The following is an 18,392-nucleotide window of genomic DNA, read 5'->3' as shown; positions in this document are numbered from 1 at the left end:
AACATAGTTACTTGACTGCGCTATAAAATGGCACAATGCTTCATTGATCAAACTAAAAGGGCAAAAAAAAATAAATTCACTTTTCAGATGTTAATTTCTAAAAGATGCTCAAGATACATATGCTTTTCCCTCTAATTCACAACCATGTGCTTCTTGCTGTCAACCCCATTGAAGTTTTGCTTCCAAACAGCAAAAATACAGAAAAGCTTAAGAGGTCTGAATACTTTTGCAAAACAAAGTAAAACCTTTGAAGCTCTAATATTGCCTAACTTTAACCAAATCCATCTCTTGTTTAGAAAAAAAAAAAAAACAAAAAACCACATTCCCAAAGGTCTGCTATGCTTACACATGGCCCAGTTCGTGGGCGATGGTGAAGGCGGTGCTGAGCCCGTTGTCCTCACTGATGCTGCAGCTCCGGTACGGATCACACACCGTCCCCAGCTCGGCGAGCCCTGCACAGCACGAGAACCAGTGTCAGTTTTCCCACACGACGCCGTCGCTATGCAGCCCGCTGGTGGAAACGCTCCGCTTACCTAATGTGTCACACTTATCCCTCGCTCTACAGATGTCTTGCCTGTGGTGAAAAATGAAGATAACAGGTCATGGTCAGCAGTCGCCGCATTAAAACGAAGAACACTTCACCCAGTCTTTGATCAGGCCTCTCTTTTTACATGCTCAACCCCGAGTTCATTGGGTATTTGGATATTTCAAAGACTTAAAAGCGTGCCGAGGCCAGCGAGAAGGCAAATAATTTCCCTGCACCTGGTGATAAGGATGGCGGTGTCGTGATGGGAGGGGTGGTTATCGTCCGGGACGTTCTGGTTCTGCTGCCAGATGCAGAAGTTCTTTAAAGTGGTCTGTGCGTTAAACGAAATAGCTGGGCCGTCCTGATAACCGTGCAAGGGAGAGAAAGAGATGGGGAAATGGTCGCGGTTTCAGGAAGACACGAGGAAATGACGAGAACAGAGCACAAACTTACCAACTCGTTGTTGATTATCACTAACTTGACGATCACAATATTGATCAGGTTGCCGATGCTTGGGTCCTTATAGATGGAGGAGACCTGAATGGGGAGAAATCAGGATTAGAAGCACGTATACAGGTAACTCCGTTCTAAGCTCACTGGTCCTGAGAATAAACAAGCCTGTTCTTCAAAATATAGGTCACCTCAGCCTCCCCCCTTGAAGACCACTGGCCCCTTCAGCCTGCGGAAGCTGCTGTTTGAAGTGGGCTGAAAGTAAACGCTCTTTGTGACATACCTGAGATTATTTTTTAACCTTCATCAAAGCTAACTCCTTATGTCCTCTCTTACCCCTGGCCTCTTGGAGAAGTTGTTTGCTCCCGCCCTGGGCTGACCATTTCCCGACCACAACCCTTTCCCCAAAAGACTGCAGACTGAGATGCTGCACTGACAACAATATCGGAACACTAACGTGTGTGTGTGCTATCTTACAACACATCCATGCACAGCGCCTCTGTGAAAGTATGCAAAGACCTTGGACTTTTCCATGCATTGTCACATTGCAGCCCCAAACTTCCTAAGGCTGGGGTTGGTTACTGCATGATTTGGACTTAAATCCGATTCATAGTTCTCTATTGATTTACAAATATAAATCGGAAAAGTGTTGCTCGCATTTGTATTCAGCCACTTATAGAGTCGAATACCTCAAAATGAAATCAAGAGCAAACAACCGCAATTGTGCCACAGCTGACCGCTAAGCGAAGAAGTAATGGGAGATCACTTAAACTGATGGACCAGCTAAGGAGAGTTTTTATCAGAGAACCAAAGGGGTCATTGCTTTTTGAATTTTTTGCCACACACATGTAGGAAACACAGCAAACAGGTGGGAGGAGGTGGAATTACATGCAAAGGTCCAGATTTAACAAACTAACTCTTCACATGCCATTAAGAATGATATCCAAGGTGAAATACAGCAGGCTAATACACTTGAATATACGGCCAGGGCTACAATACCATCATAGATCAAAGCATATACGTGTGTTAAAGTGGCCTAGTCAAAGCCCAGAATTAAATCCGATTCATTTAAGTTCTAGAAATAAAAACAGGCAAAAAATGTCAGTCTCTAAATCTTTAAAGCAGAGATATACTCTTTTTAACTCTGAGCTGTAATCACGGCACAAGGTGGTTAGACAATGTATTGACTTAGGGGAGTTGATTACAAATTCACTTTTTAGACTTTTAATAGAGACAAATTTTCAAAACTGTATATTATTTTCTTTCTGCTTCAGCATGAAGCATCGTTTAGTGGCGGCATCACCTGAAATCCTGATAAATCGCATTGAAGTTTGTGGTTGTGATGTGACAAGACAGTAAACAGTTGGTTGTTGCAAGATGCAGCAATGTTCCCCAACCAGACCTCCACTGTCACACTTACTATAGACATCAGTGTGAGTATGTAGTGCTGCAGGTTGCTGCCGTGATGCTCCACCATTTTGCTGTCGGCGACCAGCATGACTTCAACAAAGCGCGGGTAGGAGAGGAAGCGCTTTGATCTCCTGTGAGGTCCTGAGTCACCTCCGCTATCATTTGACGGCCTGTTGCCAGCAACGCCGCGCTCTGATGTGAGCCAAGCGCTACCGGTCAGGCTGGCGCTCAGTGACCCCAGGTCGTCGAGCATGCCAGCGCCGACCAGAGGGGAAGCGCTGCCGGCAACGGGGGCCGGCCTTCTCCTCGCCCTCTGCCTCTTGTGCCTGTGTTTGTGTCCTAAGAGTTAAGAATCCAGAGCGTAAATAAACACAGACGCACAACCTGAAGTCATTACACATTGATTCAATCATTCAAAAGAAATACAAATAAATTAAAAGGCAAGATATAAATGATTGTGCGTGAGGAGGATGTGGATAGATTTGTGGTTAAGGCTTTAAAGTTGAAACTGCATGCAAAGTGTGGACTGCAGAGAGGAGGCCTTGGTTTCACATGTCTGTGCTCTGGGTGTATTATGTTTGTTTCTGCTCAAATATTGTGTTGATTTGCAAACACAGAGTGAAGGCCCATTTTTCTTCTTTTCCCTCACTTTGAAAAGAGAGAAAGAGAGAGAAGGGCAGTGAGTTCAGACTAGGTAAAACTTGAAGTCAAATCATATAAGAGCGCTACACAGGCAGCTCAGGAAACAAAGATAAGACGACAAAACCGCCCCATGCGATACCTTTTCTCTGACTGTCTTTTTATGTTGTACTTTGAACGATAAAATAAATACATCCTTAGAAATCCAACAAGATAGCTGTGGATTACGCCGTTTTATACCACTGCAAAAACAGAAACATTTACAAAGCATTTCTGATGTAGTTTCTAGTGCCAATATCTCAGTAAGCTTGAAATCAAGTAACTTTTCACACTTTAAGAGCTTCTTTTAAGTAAATAATTTTGTAATAAAGTGAAATAATCTGCCAGTGGAACAAGACATTTTTCCTATGTTACAAGTCATAATGTCTTGTTCCACTGGCAAATTATTTTACATACATATATTTAGCACTTTTTTCATCAATATTCAGAAATTATTGCCTTGGACAAGCTGCTATTTTGTGCAGAAACGTTACTTGTAAGTTAGTTTACAAAAATATACCTAGTAAGATTTTGTGTTACCAGTCAATTCTCACAAAAATGTGAACCTTCCTTAGTGATAACTCATTTAAGCCGGCAAAGCGACGACACCTTCTTTTCATCACCTCAGCTAAAGAGGGCTGCGGCGTGAGCCTCGTCTGTCACATAAAACAAAACGCACTGTAGTTTGTGGCTGCAACGCAACAAAATGTACAGAAGTTCACAGGGCAAAGGAATACTTTGTACAACATAAACTTCATGTGAGCCCTAAATCACTTCTACCTCCATGTGGCTTTTTCGGTCAGGCCGGCGCTCCCTCTGGCTATGTTTTCATACATCCTCACTCACGCTGTGCAACGGAATCAAAAGAGAAACACACACACACACGCACCTAAACATATACATATGCAGTGACACCAAACGGCTGCACAACAATCAACGGGGAAAATATTCCGCCATTTATTTTCTTGGTTTTGATTATTTGACTATCTTAAGTTGGCGTTACTTTGCCATTACACAGTTTACACACCATGGTCATCGCAGTGGGTCTGCCCGAGCTGCTTATCAAAGAAACAGAGGAAGTACAAGAGTCAACAGGAAGTTCAGCCAGTAAACTGAGATGGGGAGATACAAGGGTGAACTTCCAAGTGATTTTTTTTCTTTTTGTGGGTGTGTGTGTGTGTGTGTGTGTGTGTGCCTGTAGTGTGAGAGCTGGAAAGCTTCCTCACTGCTGTGCAGCAGCTGCAGGAACTGCACCATGCGTGCTGTGAAACAGCCAGACCTCTTATTCATGCTGAGTCAACATCATCCATAAACTCATCCTTTTATTCATGCTACATAATCATTATCCTCCCCCCCCTCCTTTTTAAGATAAACCTAGTTTAGCTTAATAGGCACAGAACAATTATTTTAATAACTCGATAAGCGCAGCTACAGTTGCATAATCGGCTTCTGCTGCGGCTGATAGGAGAGAGGCTGCATGTGTGGCTCAACGATTACACCTGATTATGTCTGTGGGAACCAGTTTAAAAGGCTGCATGCTCATGAGAACAATCCTCCACTTGCAAGCCACACACATCCCATGAAAACACTTCCATGCACATAAAAAACAACCGCATACACACTGTTTTTAAACACAGCCACTGGGAGGTCCCAGCCCAGAGGCAACCAGCTCTGCTGGGTTTTGCCACTGAGTGGGGGAGGGGCGACTGGAGCTGATATTTAGGTCAGCTGACGGGTGATGTGAGCACTTCGTGGATGAAATTCGATATAACTTCAGTACTAAGCTCTGAGCTGCTGGAATTTAAAGGTGTTTTCCCATCTCGTAGTCTGGTAGCCTCGATTCGATTGAGGACCAAAATTGTAATTTTTGCAAAACTTTCAACTGGTGCGGCTAACTTTTGCACCGCGCTGGCTTAAATGAACCAAACCCTTGAAAAGCCTGTCCTTCCCCACACCCACCTGTGGTGGCGCTGCACCAAGAAACACTGAAGAAAGCAACACCAAACCTCTGAAGAAGAAGCTCAACTTCTTTCATCACAAAAATGTAAACAAAAATGGAGTAGCATGAGATTTTACAGGTTGTAGGATTTCTCTTGTCTCTGGTAAAAGACTCATTTCTTCCTCAAGCGCAAGACTTGTACATTTGTTTTGGTTGTATTTACCCAGAATGCCCTGCGCAGCAGTCCGCTTCCAGCTTTTGGAGGCGTTCAGCTGAAGTGAACTCTGGCACGATTCGAATGTAAATATGAATGTCAAGCAGACCAGAGTTGGCAGGGCATTCTGGGTGAAAACAACCCAGGTCTAACACTAGCAGGAGAAATGGTCGTGGTGTTTTACTAACGAAAAGAGAGAAATCCTACAGCCGCTAAAATCTGACACCACTATACAGTATTTCTGTTTACACTTCCTGAAGAAGGAAGTTGCTCTCAGTGTCTTCTTCAGATTTTTCGTGTCGTTTCTTTCATCGGCTCATGGTGCAGCGCCACCACGGGGGAGGGATGGAAACAGATTTGTCAAAGTGTTTGGTTTGTTTAACACAGTCCAGTGTGAAAGCAAACTGCATCAACTGACCCTAAATGTCCCCAAACAGACAGAGTCCACTGGAGTATCAGGGGGTGAAGAGGCTTAGGGTTTAGTTAGGGTTAAACCTAAGCTACAGTTGCATCTATAACTTAGTAATAAGGCTCGTCTGTCAAAACGTGCGGTGCATGCAGGCTCATCCTGGAGCACGGCGCACCTGAAGTGTCACAAGCTGAGGTCTCTTCGGATGTGCGATTCCCGGATGAAAGTTTCCTGTACACGATATGAGGTTTTGTGTGTTCCTCTTCATAGTGCTCCCCTTGATAGCTGTGCAGGGGCTCCACAAAATACTCCCCCTCAGGAGACCTGAAAGTGCCAAACTGTAAAGGAGAGGAAGAGAACCTGTAAGAATCTGTCAAAAAAAAAAAGAAGTAAACATAAATAATGCATAAAATAGAGCAGAGGGAATTTGCTCCATCACCGTGCCACATCAGCTCAGTTAAATAAAAACAGATTATATAGGTAATATTGTAGTTGCATAGAATCCGTTTTGATCAAAACAGATTTCAAATTTGAGTCTCTAATTAATTTTTATGGACTGTTTAAAACTAGTCTACGCTATTATCAGCCTGGGAAAATGACATTGCCACAGATTAGGAATGAACTATGATTCTACAGAATCCTAAAAAAAGTCCAAGGAACTAAGAACAAGAATAACCAAAGTTTGTCAAAACTAATTCATGCATTTGGAGATTCAAATTTGAATGTCAAAATGCATAGTAATTTTACTAGTCATATTCTTTTTCATTTTGACAGTATTGAAAAAATAGAATGTCCTAAAACCCTGTTTAATAAAGACAAAGCAAAGTTTTGTAATAACAACACTGCATAATGCCAGATTAGGGCCATAGGTGTCTGACACACTTGTTATCTCTTTTGATGGGATTTTGGATAAATATATCTGAGTATCATCAGTACAATACTGTCGTGTCCAACGAGGAACACACATCAGGACAACAGAGATGCATGTTGGCATCTTACACCTGTCAGTTGCTACATTATCACATATATGCGTAATGCAGGAAAGCGGCAAGTCTGAACAGAGAACTGGACTTCAACCATGGACACCGTAATCATAAATTTCAACGCTTTTTGATAGACAAGTGCTGTTTTACCCAGAAACATAAAAAAAGCTTTAAAAAAGTGCATCATCTAGCACACATATTTCACACACATACATGACCATAAATTTTAAAAAAAATAAAAAATGGCTCCAGCACCATGCTCTGTGGTGTAACTAACTTATGGTGTAGGACGTAACAATACAGCTGGTGAACTTGCCTGCATCTTCCTTTCATCGCTGCTCCACACATTTTCAAAAGGGGTTGGATCTCAGCTGCAGGAGACCCATCAAGCGCAACAATCTGTGCCTCTCAAACGTCTGTGCCAGATGTACAGTATAAGTTATGGATAATGCCCTGCTGAGACAGTGCCACGCACCAAAATTCAAATATGCACATCTGTGTCTGTGGCGAGCAGAAGCCATACGATATCCGCCGATATTGTCCGCACATCATAAGATGATCGATTCGTCCAGACGCATGCAGGGATCCTGATCCCAGTAATTCTGCCGTTTCTCAAGCGCTGCCACCTGAATTCTTGCAGCTGACCCGCATCCAGCAAAGCTCTGCAGTTCCAGTCCGTACGCACAGGGATTTCCCTAGATTCCCTGAATCTTTGCAGAATATTTCACACGTGCTGAGCTCGGTTCTTTGACATTTTCCTCTAACGATATTTCTAGGAAACGCTTAAGAGTTTTCCATTTTATCCAAATGTAGAATAGGTTTTTGCTTATTTGTAAAATATGGGATGAAATAAGGGAAGGCCTTTTCATAACTAGATGAAAGGAGACAATTTGCATGCGTGCAAGAATTGTCATCAAACAAGGCGAAAGGAATCAAAGCAGATCTGTGATGTGTATCAGGGAAAGCACTCTGAATGGTGGCAAATGCCCTCAGAAGCCCTCTTACTGTAGATCACAGGAAACCTTCAGCATGACTGGGCATCTTAGATCTCTACAAGCTAAACCACTGGCACATTTGACTTGCTGCTCATTTGTTACGGACAGAAATCATAGGAAGTCATGGGAAATAAGGCAGGCGAAGCACTGGTATGGTGTAGATGTATCTGACACAAGTAGAAAAACATTAAACCACTCATTGATCCTACATGTGCACAATATATACAAACAAATGTATAGTTTGGGCAAAACTGCAGAGTCCTGCAAAAGTATTCAGTAAACTCGCTCACATGTTGGCATGTTACAACCACAAACGTCAGCACTGAAATGGAATTTCATAAATTAGACCGACATAAAGTAGTGCACGGTAGCGTAAACAGATGATGCGCATCGTTACTGCCTGCTGAAAAAAAATCAAACCAACCGCCTTCAGAAGTCGCTATGAAATAGTAGTAATGGAATCTCAGTATAAATCCAGCTGTTCTGCGAAGTCGCCAGAGGTTTACAGGAGAACAACAGTGATCAAACAACGTCACAAAGACCAAGGAGCACCAGACAGGTTAGGGATAGAAGCTGTGGGGACGTTTAAATCAGCCACAAAAATGGGAACGTTTGGCAAAATTGAAAGCCTACGAAACCATCCGACTAGTGGGTGAATCGCTCAAGATTTATGTCCGAACTTTTAAGGAAACCACTGTTGAGGTGAGAAACACCTGAAGAAATCCAGCTTACAGTTTACTATGTCCGTGTAGATGACGCAGCAAAGCGACACGTCGTGGTCGGATGAGACCAACATTGAATCTGAAACGATCACTGAGCCCGGGGTGAAGCATGGTGGTGGCGGCCTCATGCTTTTCTGCTCACAGGCATCAGGAAGCTGGATGGAGTCAAACGCAGAACAATCCTGACACAAAAGCTGCCAGAGTCTGGCTGGCTGGTAAAGATGATCCTCAAAACACTTCAGTGATTCCAGCGAATGGAGGTTCTACAAAGATCTGACTCAAAGAGGCTAAAACCAAATGCACATTTTCATATATACTACCTTTGTCATTGTAACCTGAAAAAAATGCTGCCAGTGTGTATGAATAGTTTTGATAAAGCAGTCTCTCTTTCAAAAAATAAATAAATAAATAAATCACCTCCCGAGCGGCTTCTATGAATAAACTCTGAGTGCACTTTTGATCCCTAACAAAACTCCTGCTTCAGCAGCACTGGGATTTTTTTTTTTTTTGGGGGGGGGGTCGTGATGACGTCAGCGACAATCATGCTCTGGCGCTGCTCAAACGTGCGTGAAGACGTCACCGACTGCAGGGGGAGAAGAAGCGTGGAAACGGGAACGTGCGGTCAGACCTCGAGTAATAATTCGTGGAAAGCTGAACGCGCCCTGAAAACAGAGCTCCGAAACGTATCGTAGTTTGGAAATTCTGTTAAACGTATGCGGGTTTCTTTTTTATGCATAGAATACTTGAAGTAACTTTTTTTTTAGTATTATTATTATCCAAATAAGAGCCAGCTCTAAGTGTACAGTGCCTTGCAGCCGAGCGTAAAAGTGAACTCACCAGGCCGGCGCACAGACTGATGACTGCGGCGTGTTGTGCATGTGCATTCACATGTCCTCTATAGAAGCAGTGCCTTAACTCCGTGTCCTCCTCCTCCTCCTCCTCCTCCTCTTCCTCCTCCTCCCTTTCCGCATCTGTTGCAAAAGCGGTCCCGTTATCTCCTTGGGGCGCTCCGAGGACCGTCACAGTGTAAACGGGCGCAATAAATCCCGAGTCCAGCGTGAGGTTGAGGTGATAGTTCTTCCCGAAAGCAGATATCCTGTAGTGGATGTTTGCCGCGGCCCAGTGATCCGCGGCGCTCCCGGTGCCCTCGTCCAAACTCCGTCTCTTCCTCTTGAAGTGCACGCCGGCTGGAAGCCTGTCACCGGCTTCATTCACTCGCACCGGAGTTACAATCTCATACGCAGCCAGCTCCTCTGGTGCTGCGGGGGAAGGGGGGGAAACAAGGCAGGAGGAATTCAGTGCAAGTCGAAACAGTCCAGATGTGCGAGATCATGCTTTAAATATATATATATATATATATATATATATATATATATATATATATATATTTGATCAGGTGTTTTTCATTATTTTGGTATTTAACAGTCGATCAGACTTCAACTTGTGCGCTACAAGGCGGAATTGGAAAAAGCTCATTCATTCCCTGCCTTGCGAATGATCCCACGCGTCGGGACGGAGGAGAGGATTAGAGAGAAGGGGGGGAAACTACCTACCTGCGCTCGAACTCCGGAGCAATCTCCCTGTGGATGCGACTACATTCAAGAGATCAGGGAATAGCAGGAACCCCAAGCCCCAGAGGAGCACATGCATGTTGTCTATATTCAGAGGAGAGAGACCCGGGCAGCCTGGAAGTCCTGTTGGGAAGTCTGCTCGTTCCTGCGCTCACTCCGGGGATCTCCGCCTTTCTGCCGCCGCATCCACGTCTTATTACCGTCCGCCCTGGCTGAGCTGCTGCTGCTGCTGCTGCTGCTGCTGCTGCTGCTGCTGCTGCTGCTGCTGCTGCTGCTGGTGGTGGTGGTGGCCGGCCGGTGAAGCAGTGCAGAGCTGGGACGTGAGGGCTTCGCGGACTCCCTGGCGAACATGCATACTGCAGAGAGAGAGGGGTGGGCTGCAGCTCGGAACAGTCCACTGGCGATGGGCTCTAGTGAGCCCGTGAACTCTTTCCCCTGCGTTAGGGGCGGGATCAGATCAGCAAAGGTACTCTGGTGCAGTCAGGGGGAGCCGAGTGCTTTTTATATCCCCACCACCGCTCCAGATCAGAGTGGTCACATATACAGAGGAGATTACTTTTTTTTTTCTTTGCTTCTGAGTATGCACAGAATGTACTGACCAACTGACCTTATTATAAACATGCGGGATTTATTTGGACATCCTGCAAAGAAATTCAAGCAGAAACTTTCCACAAACTCACAAGTTCAATGGATGCAAGAATTGTGCTGTGATATCAAAGAAGGGGTTCAATGTTAACATGTAACTCGGTCTGTTAAGATATTTTTGATTGAAATAACTTTGATTTTAGTACATGTGACCACTTAACGCTGCAGATTCAAAGAATGACCGTTTGCAGTTTTTTATAAACCATAAAATGTTTAGAAAATCTGCTGTGCATAATAATTTGGAACAGTGCATTTTGAGTTTTTTATTTTTGAAAAAAATACTATTCTCATGGGGAGCTTTGTTCAGTAAAATTTGATTTGTACTGTAATAGTTCATGACTTGAGAATTATACTGATCATCATTTGCATTTAAGAAAATCCGAGAAAATATCACTTGCATAATAATTTGAAACACGGTGTAAACTCTAGCACAGGTTTATCCTCCAGATGCGGACCAGGAGGAAGTTGTGATTCTAAAAAAAAAGTGCAGTCATTCCCGAACTCTCTACTACTGACACATCTTCACAAGATGGGCCACTTGAGCATATACTTCTTCATGTGCTTAGCATACAAGTGGATTGCTACAAACAATAATTACAGCATTTCTTCAGTTAGGTGGCCCGTTAAGTTAATGCTTGATTAACTGCAGATACTTTGAACTTAACTGAAATGCTGTCATGAATCAATCTGTCTGAGAGACAACCAATTATGTTTGGGAAAACCTACTTACACATCCTATCTCCATGGGAAAAATTGTTGATCTTAGTCTAGAGATTGACCATTTCAGATTGCACCTGGTTGCCTTTTGTTTCTTTCTTCTAGACTTTAATCCACCACCGTTTCATTTGCACGGAAAACCAAATACTCTAAATCAGAGGTCTTCAACTCCAGTCCTAAGAGTCGGAGGATAGCTGCAGTCACTGTCCTGCAGCTTTTAGATTCACCTCTGCCCCAACACACCTAAATCAAATTAATGGCTAGCTACTTAGAGAATTTGATTGCCAAACTTGAATTTGGCAAGATCAAGTTTGACAATGAAATCATTTGATTTGGGCGTGTTGGAGCAGGAATGTCTCTAAAGGTTAGAGAGCCTCTGATTTTGAGGAGTGGACTGGTAGCTCCAAATCCATCTGATTTGGAGCTACCAAATCAGATGCGGTTTTTACAATATGAGGACTCTTGATTCTTGATTCAGTACAAAGATGTCAATTACTAACCCAAGTGACTTAGGAAATCTGACCAGCTATTACAAATATTCAGCAGCGCAGACTAAGTGTCCGTATTCCGTAGCATGTCAGGTGATTACCGCAACAGTAGAGTGCTGCTTACATCAACTTAATGGCACTGTTCAATCTTTAAGAGTTTAATTTAGCTGAATCCAATTTCAAAAACATAACATGGTGTCATTGGGGTATTACACTTTTTCCTAATAAGGAAGAGACTTAGATGATCTGCAATAGTTGTGAAAAAGTTTATCATACATATAGGCATTGTTGCCATAATTTGATTGCTATGATTGATCTTTTGGGGCCAACCAGACAGGCAACTTATGCGTCTAATATTTTTAGCAACTTGTTGTCTGACAAAGAGCAACGTCTATCTGTTCCAGTGGAAATTTGAGGAACAAATGCTTCTTGGGAAACCTTTTCATCGTGGCGGCTGTTGCGCACTTCAATAGAGAGGGACGTGAGCGGGCGATAAAGATGTTCAAGATATTCCCGGACAATAGACGGGTGCCTCTCTTCTTGGTCCCCCAGTAACTTGAACTGTGTGTACCTTGGTGGTCTCCACGTCACTACCCCTATCAAATCTGCGGGCATCTGCTTATGTTCTCAGTAAGCTATCTGGTAATAAAGGACAACAGCTTGGGCATGCCTTCATAGCGTACAATCAGCATGTGCAGCCTTTAAGGAGACTGCACGCTTTGCTTTGCATAGCCTAGATAAAGTGCCTAATTTGAAGTGCCTGCAGCATTCAAAAGCTGAAAAGACAACCTCTGCGGGGTATTTCCCTGCCCAAAATAAGAAGCAGAAAATGTTTGGTGTGTTGGTCATTATGGTAATTACACACTGAAGCCTGTAGTGTTACAAATAGTCAAGATTTCTTAAATGGCAACATCATTTCAATAGAGTCAACCGGGATTTATAATTATGGCTCCAGCTGTTCAGAGCTAACGCGACGCTAATCTGCCCAGGGCCACACATTAGCAGCAGAAGTGCACATTCTCTAACATTTATGGCTCCAATTAAGTGCGATTACAGGGGTCAGTGAGATGTTGGAGCCTTCTTCTTCTCCTGTCTGCTGGTATAGCAAAACTATAAGACATTGCAGACATCTCTGACCTGTTCCGATGCAAACCGTCATTAACAATTTCTGAGAGTTGACTGTAAAACACTTTTACAACACGGGGGGAATAACTCATTCAAAAATAGTTGGACAAAAATGTTCTTGAGGAGTATGTTTATGTACAGCAGCCTCAACTTTTTTTTTACCCCTCCAGGGGGTCTTTTTTTTGTGGGCTCTAGTGTCCCTTTTACGAAAGTAGGCTGACAGGAATGGGGAAGGAGAGGAGGGAAGACATGCGGCAAATGTCGCCGGGTCCGGGAGTTGAACCCGCGATGGCCACGTCGAGGACTGAAGGCCTCCAAATACGGGTCGCGCTAACCACTACGCCACCACGGCAAGCCCAGCAGCCTCAACTTTAAGTGAACCTTTTACTCTTTATTACAGTGGCTATTCAAAAGTATTCACACCCTGGACATAATTTTTTTTTTGTCACTTTGCATCTCCAATGTGACAGATTGTGGGGGGTTTACATGGTAGACCAACACAGAGGTGCATAATTGTTAGGTAAACCGAAAATGACACGGTTTTCAACAGTTTAGGTCTGGACTTTGATTGGATCATTTATGCACACAAATGCGCAATCTAAATTGTTCTGTTTGTTTGTTCTCCTTCTGGATGACAAACTTCTAAACCGAAAATACTCAATGAGATTTCTACAGCTTGAGATTTTTGTGTGTGTTTTTTAGAATCTAGCCCTGTTTTTAACTTCTCCACGACTTTCTGCAGAGTAAAAGAAGTCTGAATATAATTTTATATTAGAGATTTTCAAATTTTAGTAGTTAAAATTTTTTCACAATATAATTATGGGCTACTTTATGTTGGTCTGTCAACAAAAATGACATTAAAATACATTCAATTTGCAGTTGCAATGTGACAATCCAAAGGGTCTGTATACTATGTGCGCAACACTATTTCATTTCAATCTTTTTTTTTTTTTTTAAACCAAAAGCTCTAATTTTAAAAAGCTGCCACTCTTTATAATCAGTGTTGAGCACTTCAGATGATTTGGGGCGCCATTTTTCCACGGAGTCTAATTCATTTATATCACTAGATTGCGATTAAAAATGCTGCTTCAGCCGCAGTCAGTAGTTTTCAGCAAGAATCCGTTTCAGCAGCAGCACCATTTATCCACCAGCTGCTGATTTTAAAATGTCAAGAAGCCAAAAAGCAGGAGGAAAAAAAATAAATAAATAAAAGACGCTTCCATGTTTCTCAATGGAGCCGCCACTACAGCTGCTGGCGCCTGTGTGTATGCGTGTGGGCGTGTGTGTGTGTGTGTGAGCGAGGGTGTTCTCAATGGATGTTGGTCATTGAGGTCATCGGCGTCACCCCTTCCTGAGTTGTACGCAGGGCAGCATCATTCAGGGCCGCTATCGGCAGAGTAAACTGCACTTCCCCTCCAGATCACAAAGGCCTGATAGGGGGTGGCGAACTTGAATGAAGTGCCTGAGATCGGCCTGAGATGACGAAGACTCCCTCCGCCCCATCCTGTGGACTTCTGTGAGCACATCATTGACATAACATTCTCTTTTTCTAGTGCAGTGATTCGACAGGCTTTAAGTAAGTAATATAGAAACGAAGCGTAGTCATCGGATTAATCATTTAGCCACTTTTAAATGAGGCGTGGAATCAAAACACACGTACATCGATTGACATTTCAAAGAAGTCCAGTTCAGCTAATAAGTGCCTGATACCCATTTGTTTTTGCTACTGATGGTCATCAGAGTGTTTTCAGTCATTGTCTGACCTCATTTTATACATGCTTGCAGATATATTTCTGCACAGTGAAAGATGGCACTTGGCAAACTGTCCACTGATACAATTGGATATACTGTACATATCCAACACCAGAACTTTGAACAAGTTTAATCGTGATCATGTGAACATTTTTGTATTGGGTTGTTGATATTGAACTCTGCTTCAATGGCTTTACTGCTTCAAAACAATATTGCCACAACCTGTTAGTGGTGTGAGAAGATGAAGAGGTTTAGGAGGCAATGAAGACATATGAGATGCAGTTGAAAGTTTGTTGTACTCCACTCTCAGTTCTACTACTACAGGTAACTAAAACGGGGAACAAACCCCTTTGATGGACGTGGGTCACAAAAAAACACAACACAAAGCGAACCAAACGACAATATTAGTTAAATGGGGAGGATCATTGCCGAAGTCAATCATCGCACAGTAAACTAAAAACGGGAGAGAAATTCAGTTGCACAAGGAAAATCAGATTTAAAACAAAATCGGAAGCAAATCCAGAAAAATCACGGAACATTGGAAATACAGGACGAGGTTATCAAAATCTTAGGCATAAAAACTCATAAACCAATCTCTGAATGAACATTAAATCCACTGAGCAGACTCTCATAGTGAAAAGCAGATGTTTTCCACTTTTAAACTTTTGTCCTGTGGATTGATGTTATTCAGATTATTTTGGGGGGGGGTTAGAAATGTTTCTCTGAGATCACTGCTCATATCTTTCCCTCTCGGCGCTGTTAAAATGCACATGTGATTCCTGTGTTAGCCGATTCTACAAATTACTTCATCGTGACAAATGCAGGCCACATTTTACAGATATGTGGTTGTAATGCAACAAAATGTGAAAAAGTCCAAAGGAGGTAAAAATGCATTTTATGAGCTCCGTATGAATATGCAAATGTAAATTACACACTCTGCATCTTCCCGCATTAGACGGCTTGGAAAGACTAGCAGGCACGGACACAGAGACTCGTGGCTGTTTTGGACCAGGAACCGCACGCCAACGCATCAAGATGAGTGCACATGTTGAAGGCAAATCAATGTTGCAGGCCCTTATTCTTTTAATTTAAAAAAGCACAAAGCAGCAACTTAAGGGGTTTTCCAAAGAATGATGGAAGGAGGCTGCTCTGAAATTGACTTCTCAATATGGACTTAGGCAAGTTTATGTTGGGTGAGAGCTGAGCGAAAACAAAAGCTCAAACATCTGAAATGCAATTAGGACACTGGAGGAGCTTTCACAGAGCACAAGATATGGGGCCTGGACCCTGCCCAAGTGGTACAACAGCTGTCAGCAGGTCTGTCCAAAAGTTTAAATGCTTCCCAGGTTCTCTGGCTCTCTGTGGAATGGCAACAACAGACTTAATGCCAAATTAATCACTACACAGGGTGGAGAAGAGAGAGGGAGGAGAAAGCAAATCAAAGGTATTGTGCAGCTTTTCCTTGGGCACCACTGACATGAGGTATCCAGACACAAAGGGGAGCCAAACTTCGTGGCTCTGATCGCCAGAAACGTCTTATTGCTTTCACAAACTCTTTAGTTTATGCAAGAGCCGGTTGACGCAGGCGTCCTCCGTTGGCGAAGTCTTTGAAAGAGCATATTTGTTTTCTCGTAGCATTGCTCAGGTTGAGTGAAGGGCAACATTTGCAGCTGGTGCAGCTGGAGAGATGAGGGTGGCATCAGGTTCAAAGACGGATTTCGTGTTAAGTATAACAAATCTGTCGCCACAACTAGCCATGATCTTGTTTCACAAGAGTCTGGTTGTTGAGTGTTTAAACCCACAGAACAATTGGCATCTTGCCTTTCAACACCAAACAGTTTAATGGCCCTGATCACTCTTAAGCTGGAACAGGAACAACAATATAAAAAGAAGGGAGGGGAAAAAATACAGAGATGTTCCGAATTTAAATTGAGCAAATTATGAAATATTCCCCCAATTATTCTGAAATAGATGTGCTTCATTCAGCTTTCCCACCATTTTTATCTTGAAGCCGCATAATTAAATCAACAATGGGAGCTTTAATCAATCAGAGCTCATATCAATGCATATATCCTCACTCACCATTTGTAGTCACTAAGGTCTTGGCTTTGAATCCCACCCAGAGCCTTCCTGTGTGGAGTTTCATAATGCATGTATGGGTTCTCTATGGTTACTCCAGAGACAGGATAAATCATTCACAGACGAGGTTCTCAGAAAAATTGTTTCACTTTAAGGCTAGACACTTTCCTGATTGTAGAGTGAGGTTTATCTGGGCAGAGCAACAGCGTGAGAAAGAGGAGAAAAGTCACACTCTAGATAGAAAAACGAGAGTTGGTAACACTGTCTATGTCATGTTTTTGTATTTAATGGACCCAAGAGCAGCAGGCAAGACTTACATTTCTGTTGTGGATTTAATGAAGAAAAATGAAAATGAGGGACCGACTTACAGACAAAAAAAAACAAAGGAAGTCCAAAAACGGGGCCAAACAGGAGGCATGAGGGGATACAGGGAAACCAGGAAGTAGTGACGAGGAGAGGAGGCGGGATGAACCAGCAAGTGGTGACTGAGAATGAGGAGCTTAAATACTATACTATACTATACTATACTATACTATACTATACTATAGGAGGTAAACAGTGGGGACAACGGACCTGGGCTGATGAGCTAACTGGTTGCAGGTGTGAGTAATTTAAGCAGGAGCCAGACTGAGTGGAGGAAGAGAGAAAGTGGGACAGGGCGAAACAAGCAAAAATACAAACACTAAGGAATAACTGGACCTAAAGAAATAAAACCTAGTGAAAATAAGATAACTAAGAAGGGCTGAACTAAAATAAACCAGAACATAACGGATTAAACTAAAGAGGAACAGAAACACAGAAATAAACAAAACCCGACCCAAGAAACCCAGAGTCCGGACAGAATATCGCAAACTGCAACAATAGATGTTGAAGATAGCATCTGCTTTACAGTTTTCTGCAAGCCGTATGCTACCTTATTGTTTTCGAGGAATTTGGACTAGGCTTGGTCAAGATCTAAAGTACTTCAACAGATCAAACCTCAGCTGGGCAACACCTTAAACAGAGTTTGAGATGAATGAAACCTTCGTTCTATTTGTAAAGAGCACCAGATTGCAACGCTTTTTCTGGCATCAGCGGCATCTTAAAACGAGACGCGAGTAAAAATCATAGTAATATGATCTACTGAAACCTGGACTGCGTTCCAATGCATCGATCAAATTCACTTTGGGTTTCCTGAAACCTTTAGAGTGGGGGTCATCAAATCCAGACCCTGAGTTCCTGGAACTTGTAGGTGTGTTCCTGGTTCAACACGCCTAAATCAAATGTCTGAGTTACCTCCTCAGTGCAGTCAAGTTTTCCAGAGTGCTGCTAATGACCTGACTATCTGACTCTGGTTTGGTGAAGCAGAGCCACATCAAAAACCTGCAGGACACCGTCCCTCGAAGGCTGGATTTAAGGATCCCACTTAAACAAAACAATCTCATCTTGTTTTGTTTTTGTGAGACCCAGAATCACGAATCATCTTGCGAGCTTAATGAATCATCACACCCCTATTATCTAGTCCTCTTTTCCACCGTGCCTAATGGAAAGCATGTTGCTCTGGCTGTCCCTGTACATCACAGGGGCAAACGCTCAGCAGAAACGCAGCCATCTGGGGCGGTGAACGATCTTCGGCTTGCTCTGCTGAAAACGCACTCGTTTAGGTTTCCCCAGCAAAGACAGTAAAGGCGTGATTCTCCGGCTGTCTTC

The 18,392-nt window shown here is 43.0% G+C and overlaps 1 protein-coding gene across 3 annotated transcripts in view; it reads right to left on the bottom strand.

The window, feature by feature from the left end:
* Positions 1 to 10,511, bottom strand: part of adamts9 (ADAM metallopeptidase with thrombospondin type 1 motif, 9) — a 60,924-nt gene extending 50,413 nt beyond the window's left edge. For 2 of the 3 annotated variants that reach the window (XR_003593508.1, XM_028001909.1), the window contains exons 1-8: positions 9,880 to 10,511; positions 9,164 to 9,585; positions 5,802 to 5,964; positions 2,397 to 2,725; positions 980 to 1,063; positions 763 to 887; positions 534 to 574; positions 347 to 452 (exon numbers count right to left, since the gene is read on the bottom strand). Coding sequence is in view for 2 of the 3 variants with exons in the window: in XM_028001909.1 (XP_027857710.1) it covers positions 347 to 452; positions 534 to 574; positions 763 to 887; positions 980 to 1,063; positions 2,397 to 2,725; positions 5,802 to 5,964; positions 9,164 to 9,585; positions 9,880 to 9,976 (1,367 nt within the window). In the remaining variant the exon portion in view is untranslated. The remainder of the gene's footprint in view (positions 1 to 346; positions 453 to 533; positions 575 to 762; positions 888 to 979; positions 1,064 to 2,396; positions 2,726 to 5,801; positions 5,965 to 9,163; positions 9,586 to 9,879) is intronic. The other variant, XM_028001908.1, reaches the window with a different exon arrangement.
* Between the last annotated feature and the right edge of the window lie 7,881 nt (positions 10,512 to 18,392).

The sequence above is a fragment of the Xiphophorus couchianus genome, chromosome 20, assembly GCF_001444195.1.
Source record: "Xiphophorus couchianus chromosome 20, X_couchianus-1.0, whole genome shotgun sequence".
NCBI classification, from domain to species: Eukaryota; Metazoa; Chordata; class Actinopteri; order Cyprinodontiformes; family Poeciliidae; genus Xiphophorus; species Xiphophorus couchianus.
The sequence above is the reverse complement of the archived record's forward strand: the minus strand, read 5'-3'. Positions and strand labels throughout refer to the sequence as shown.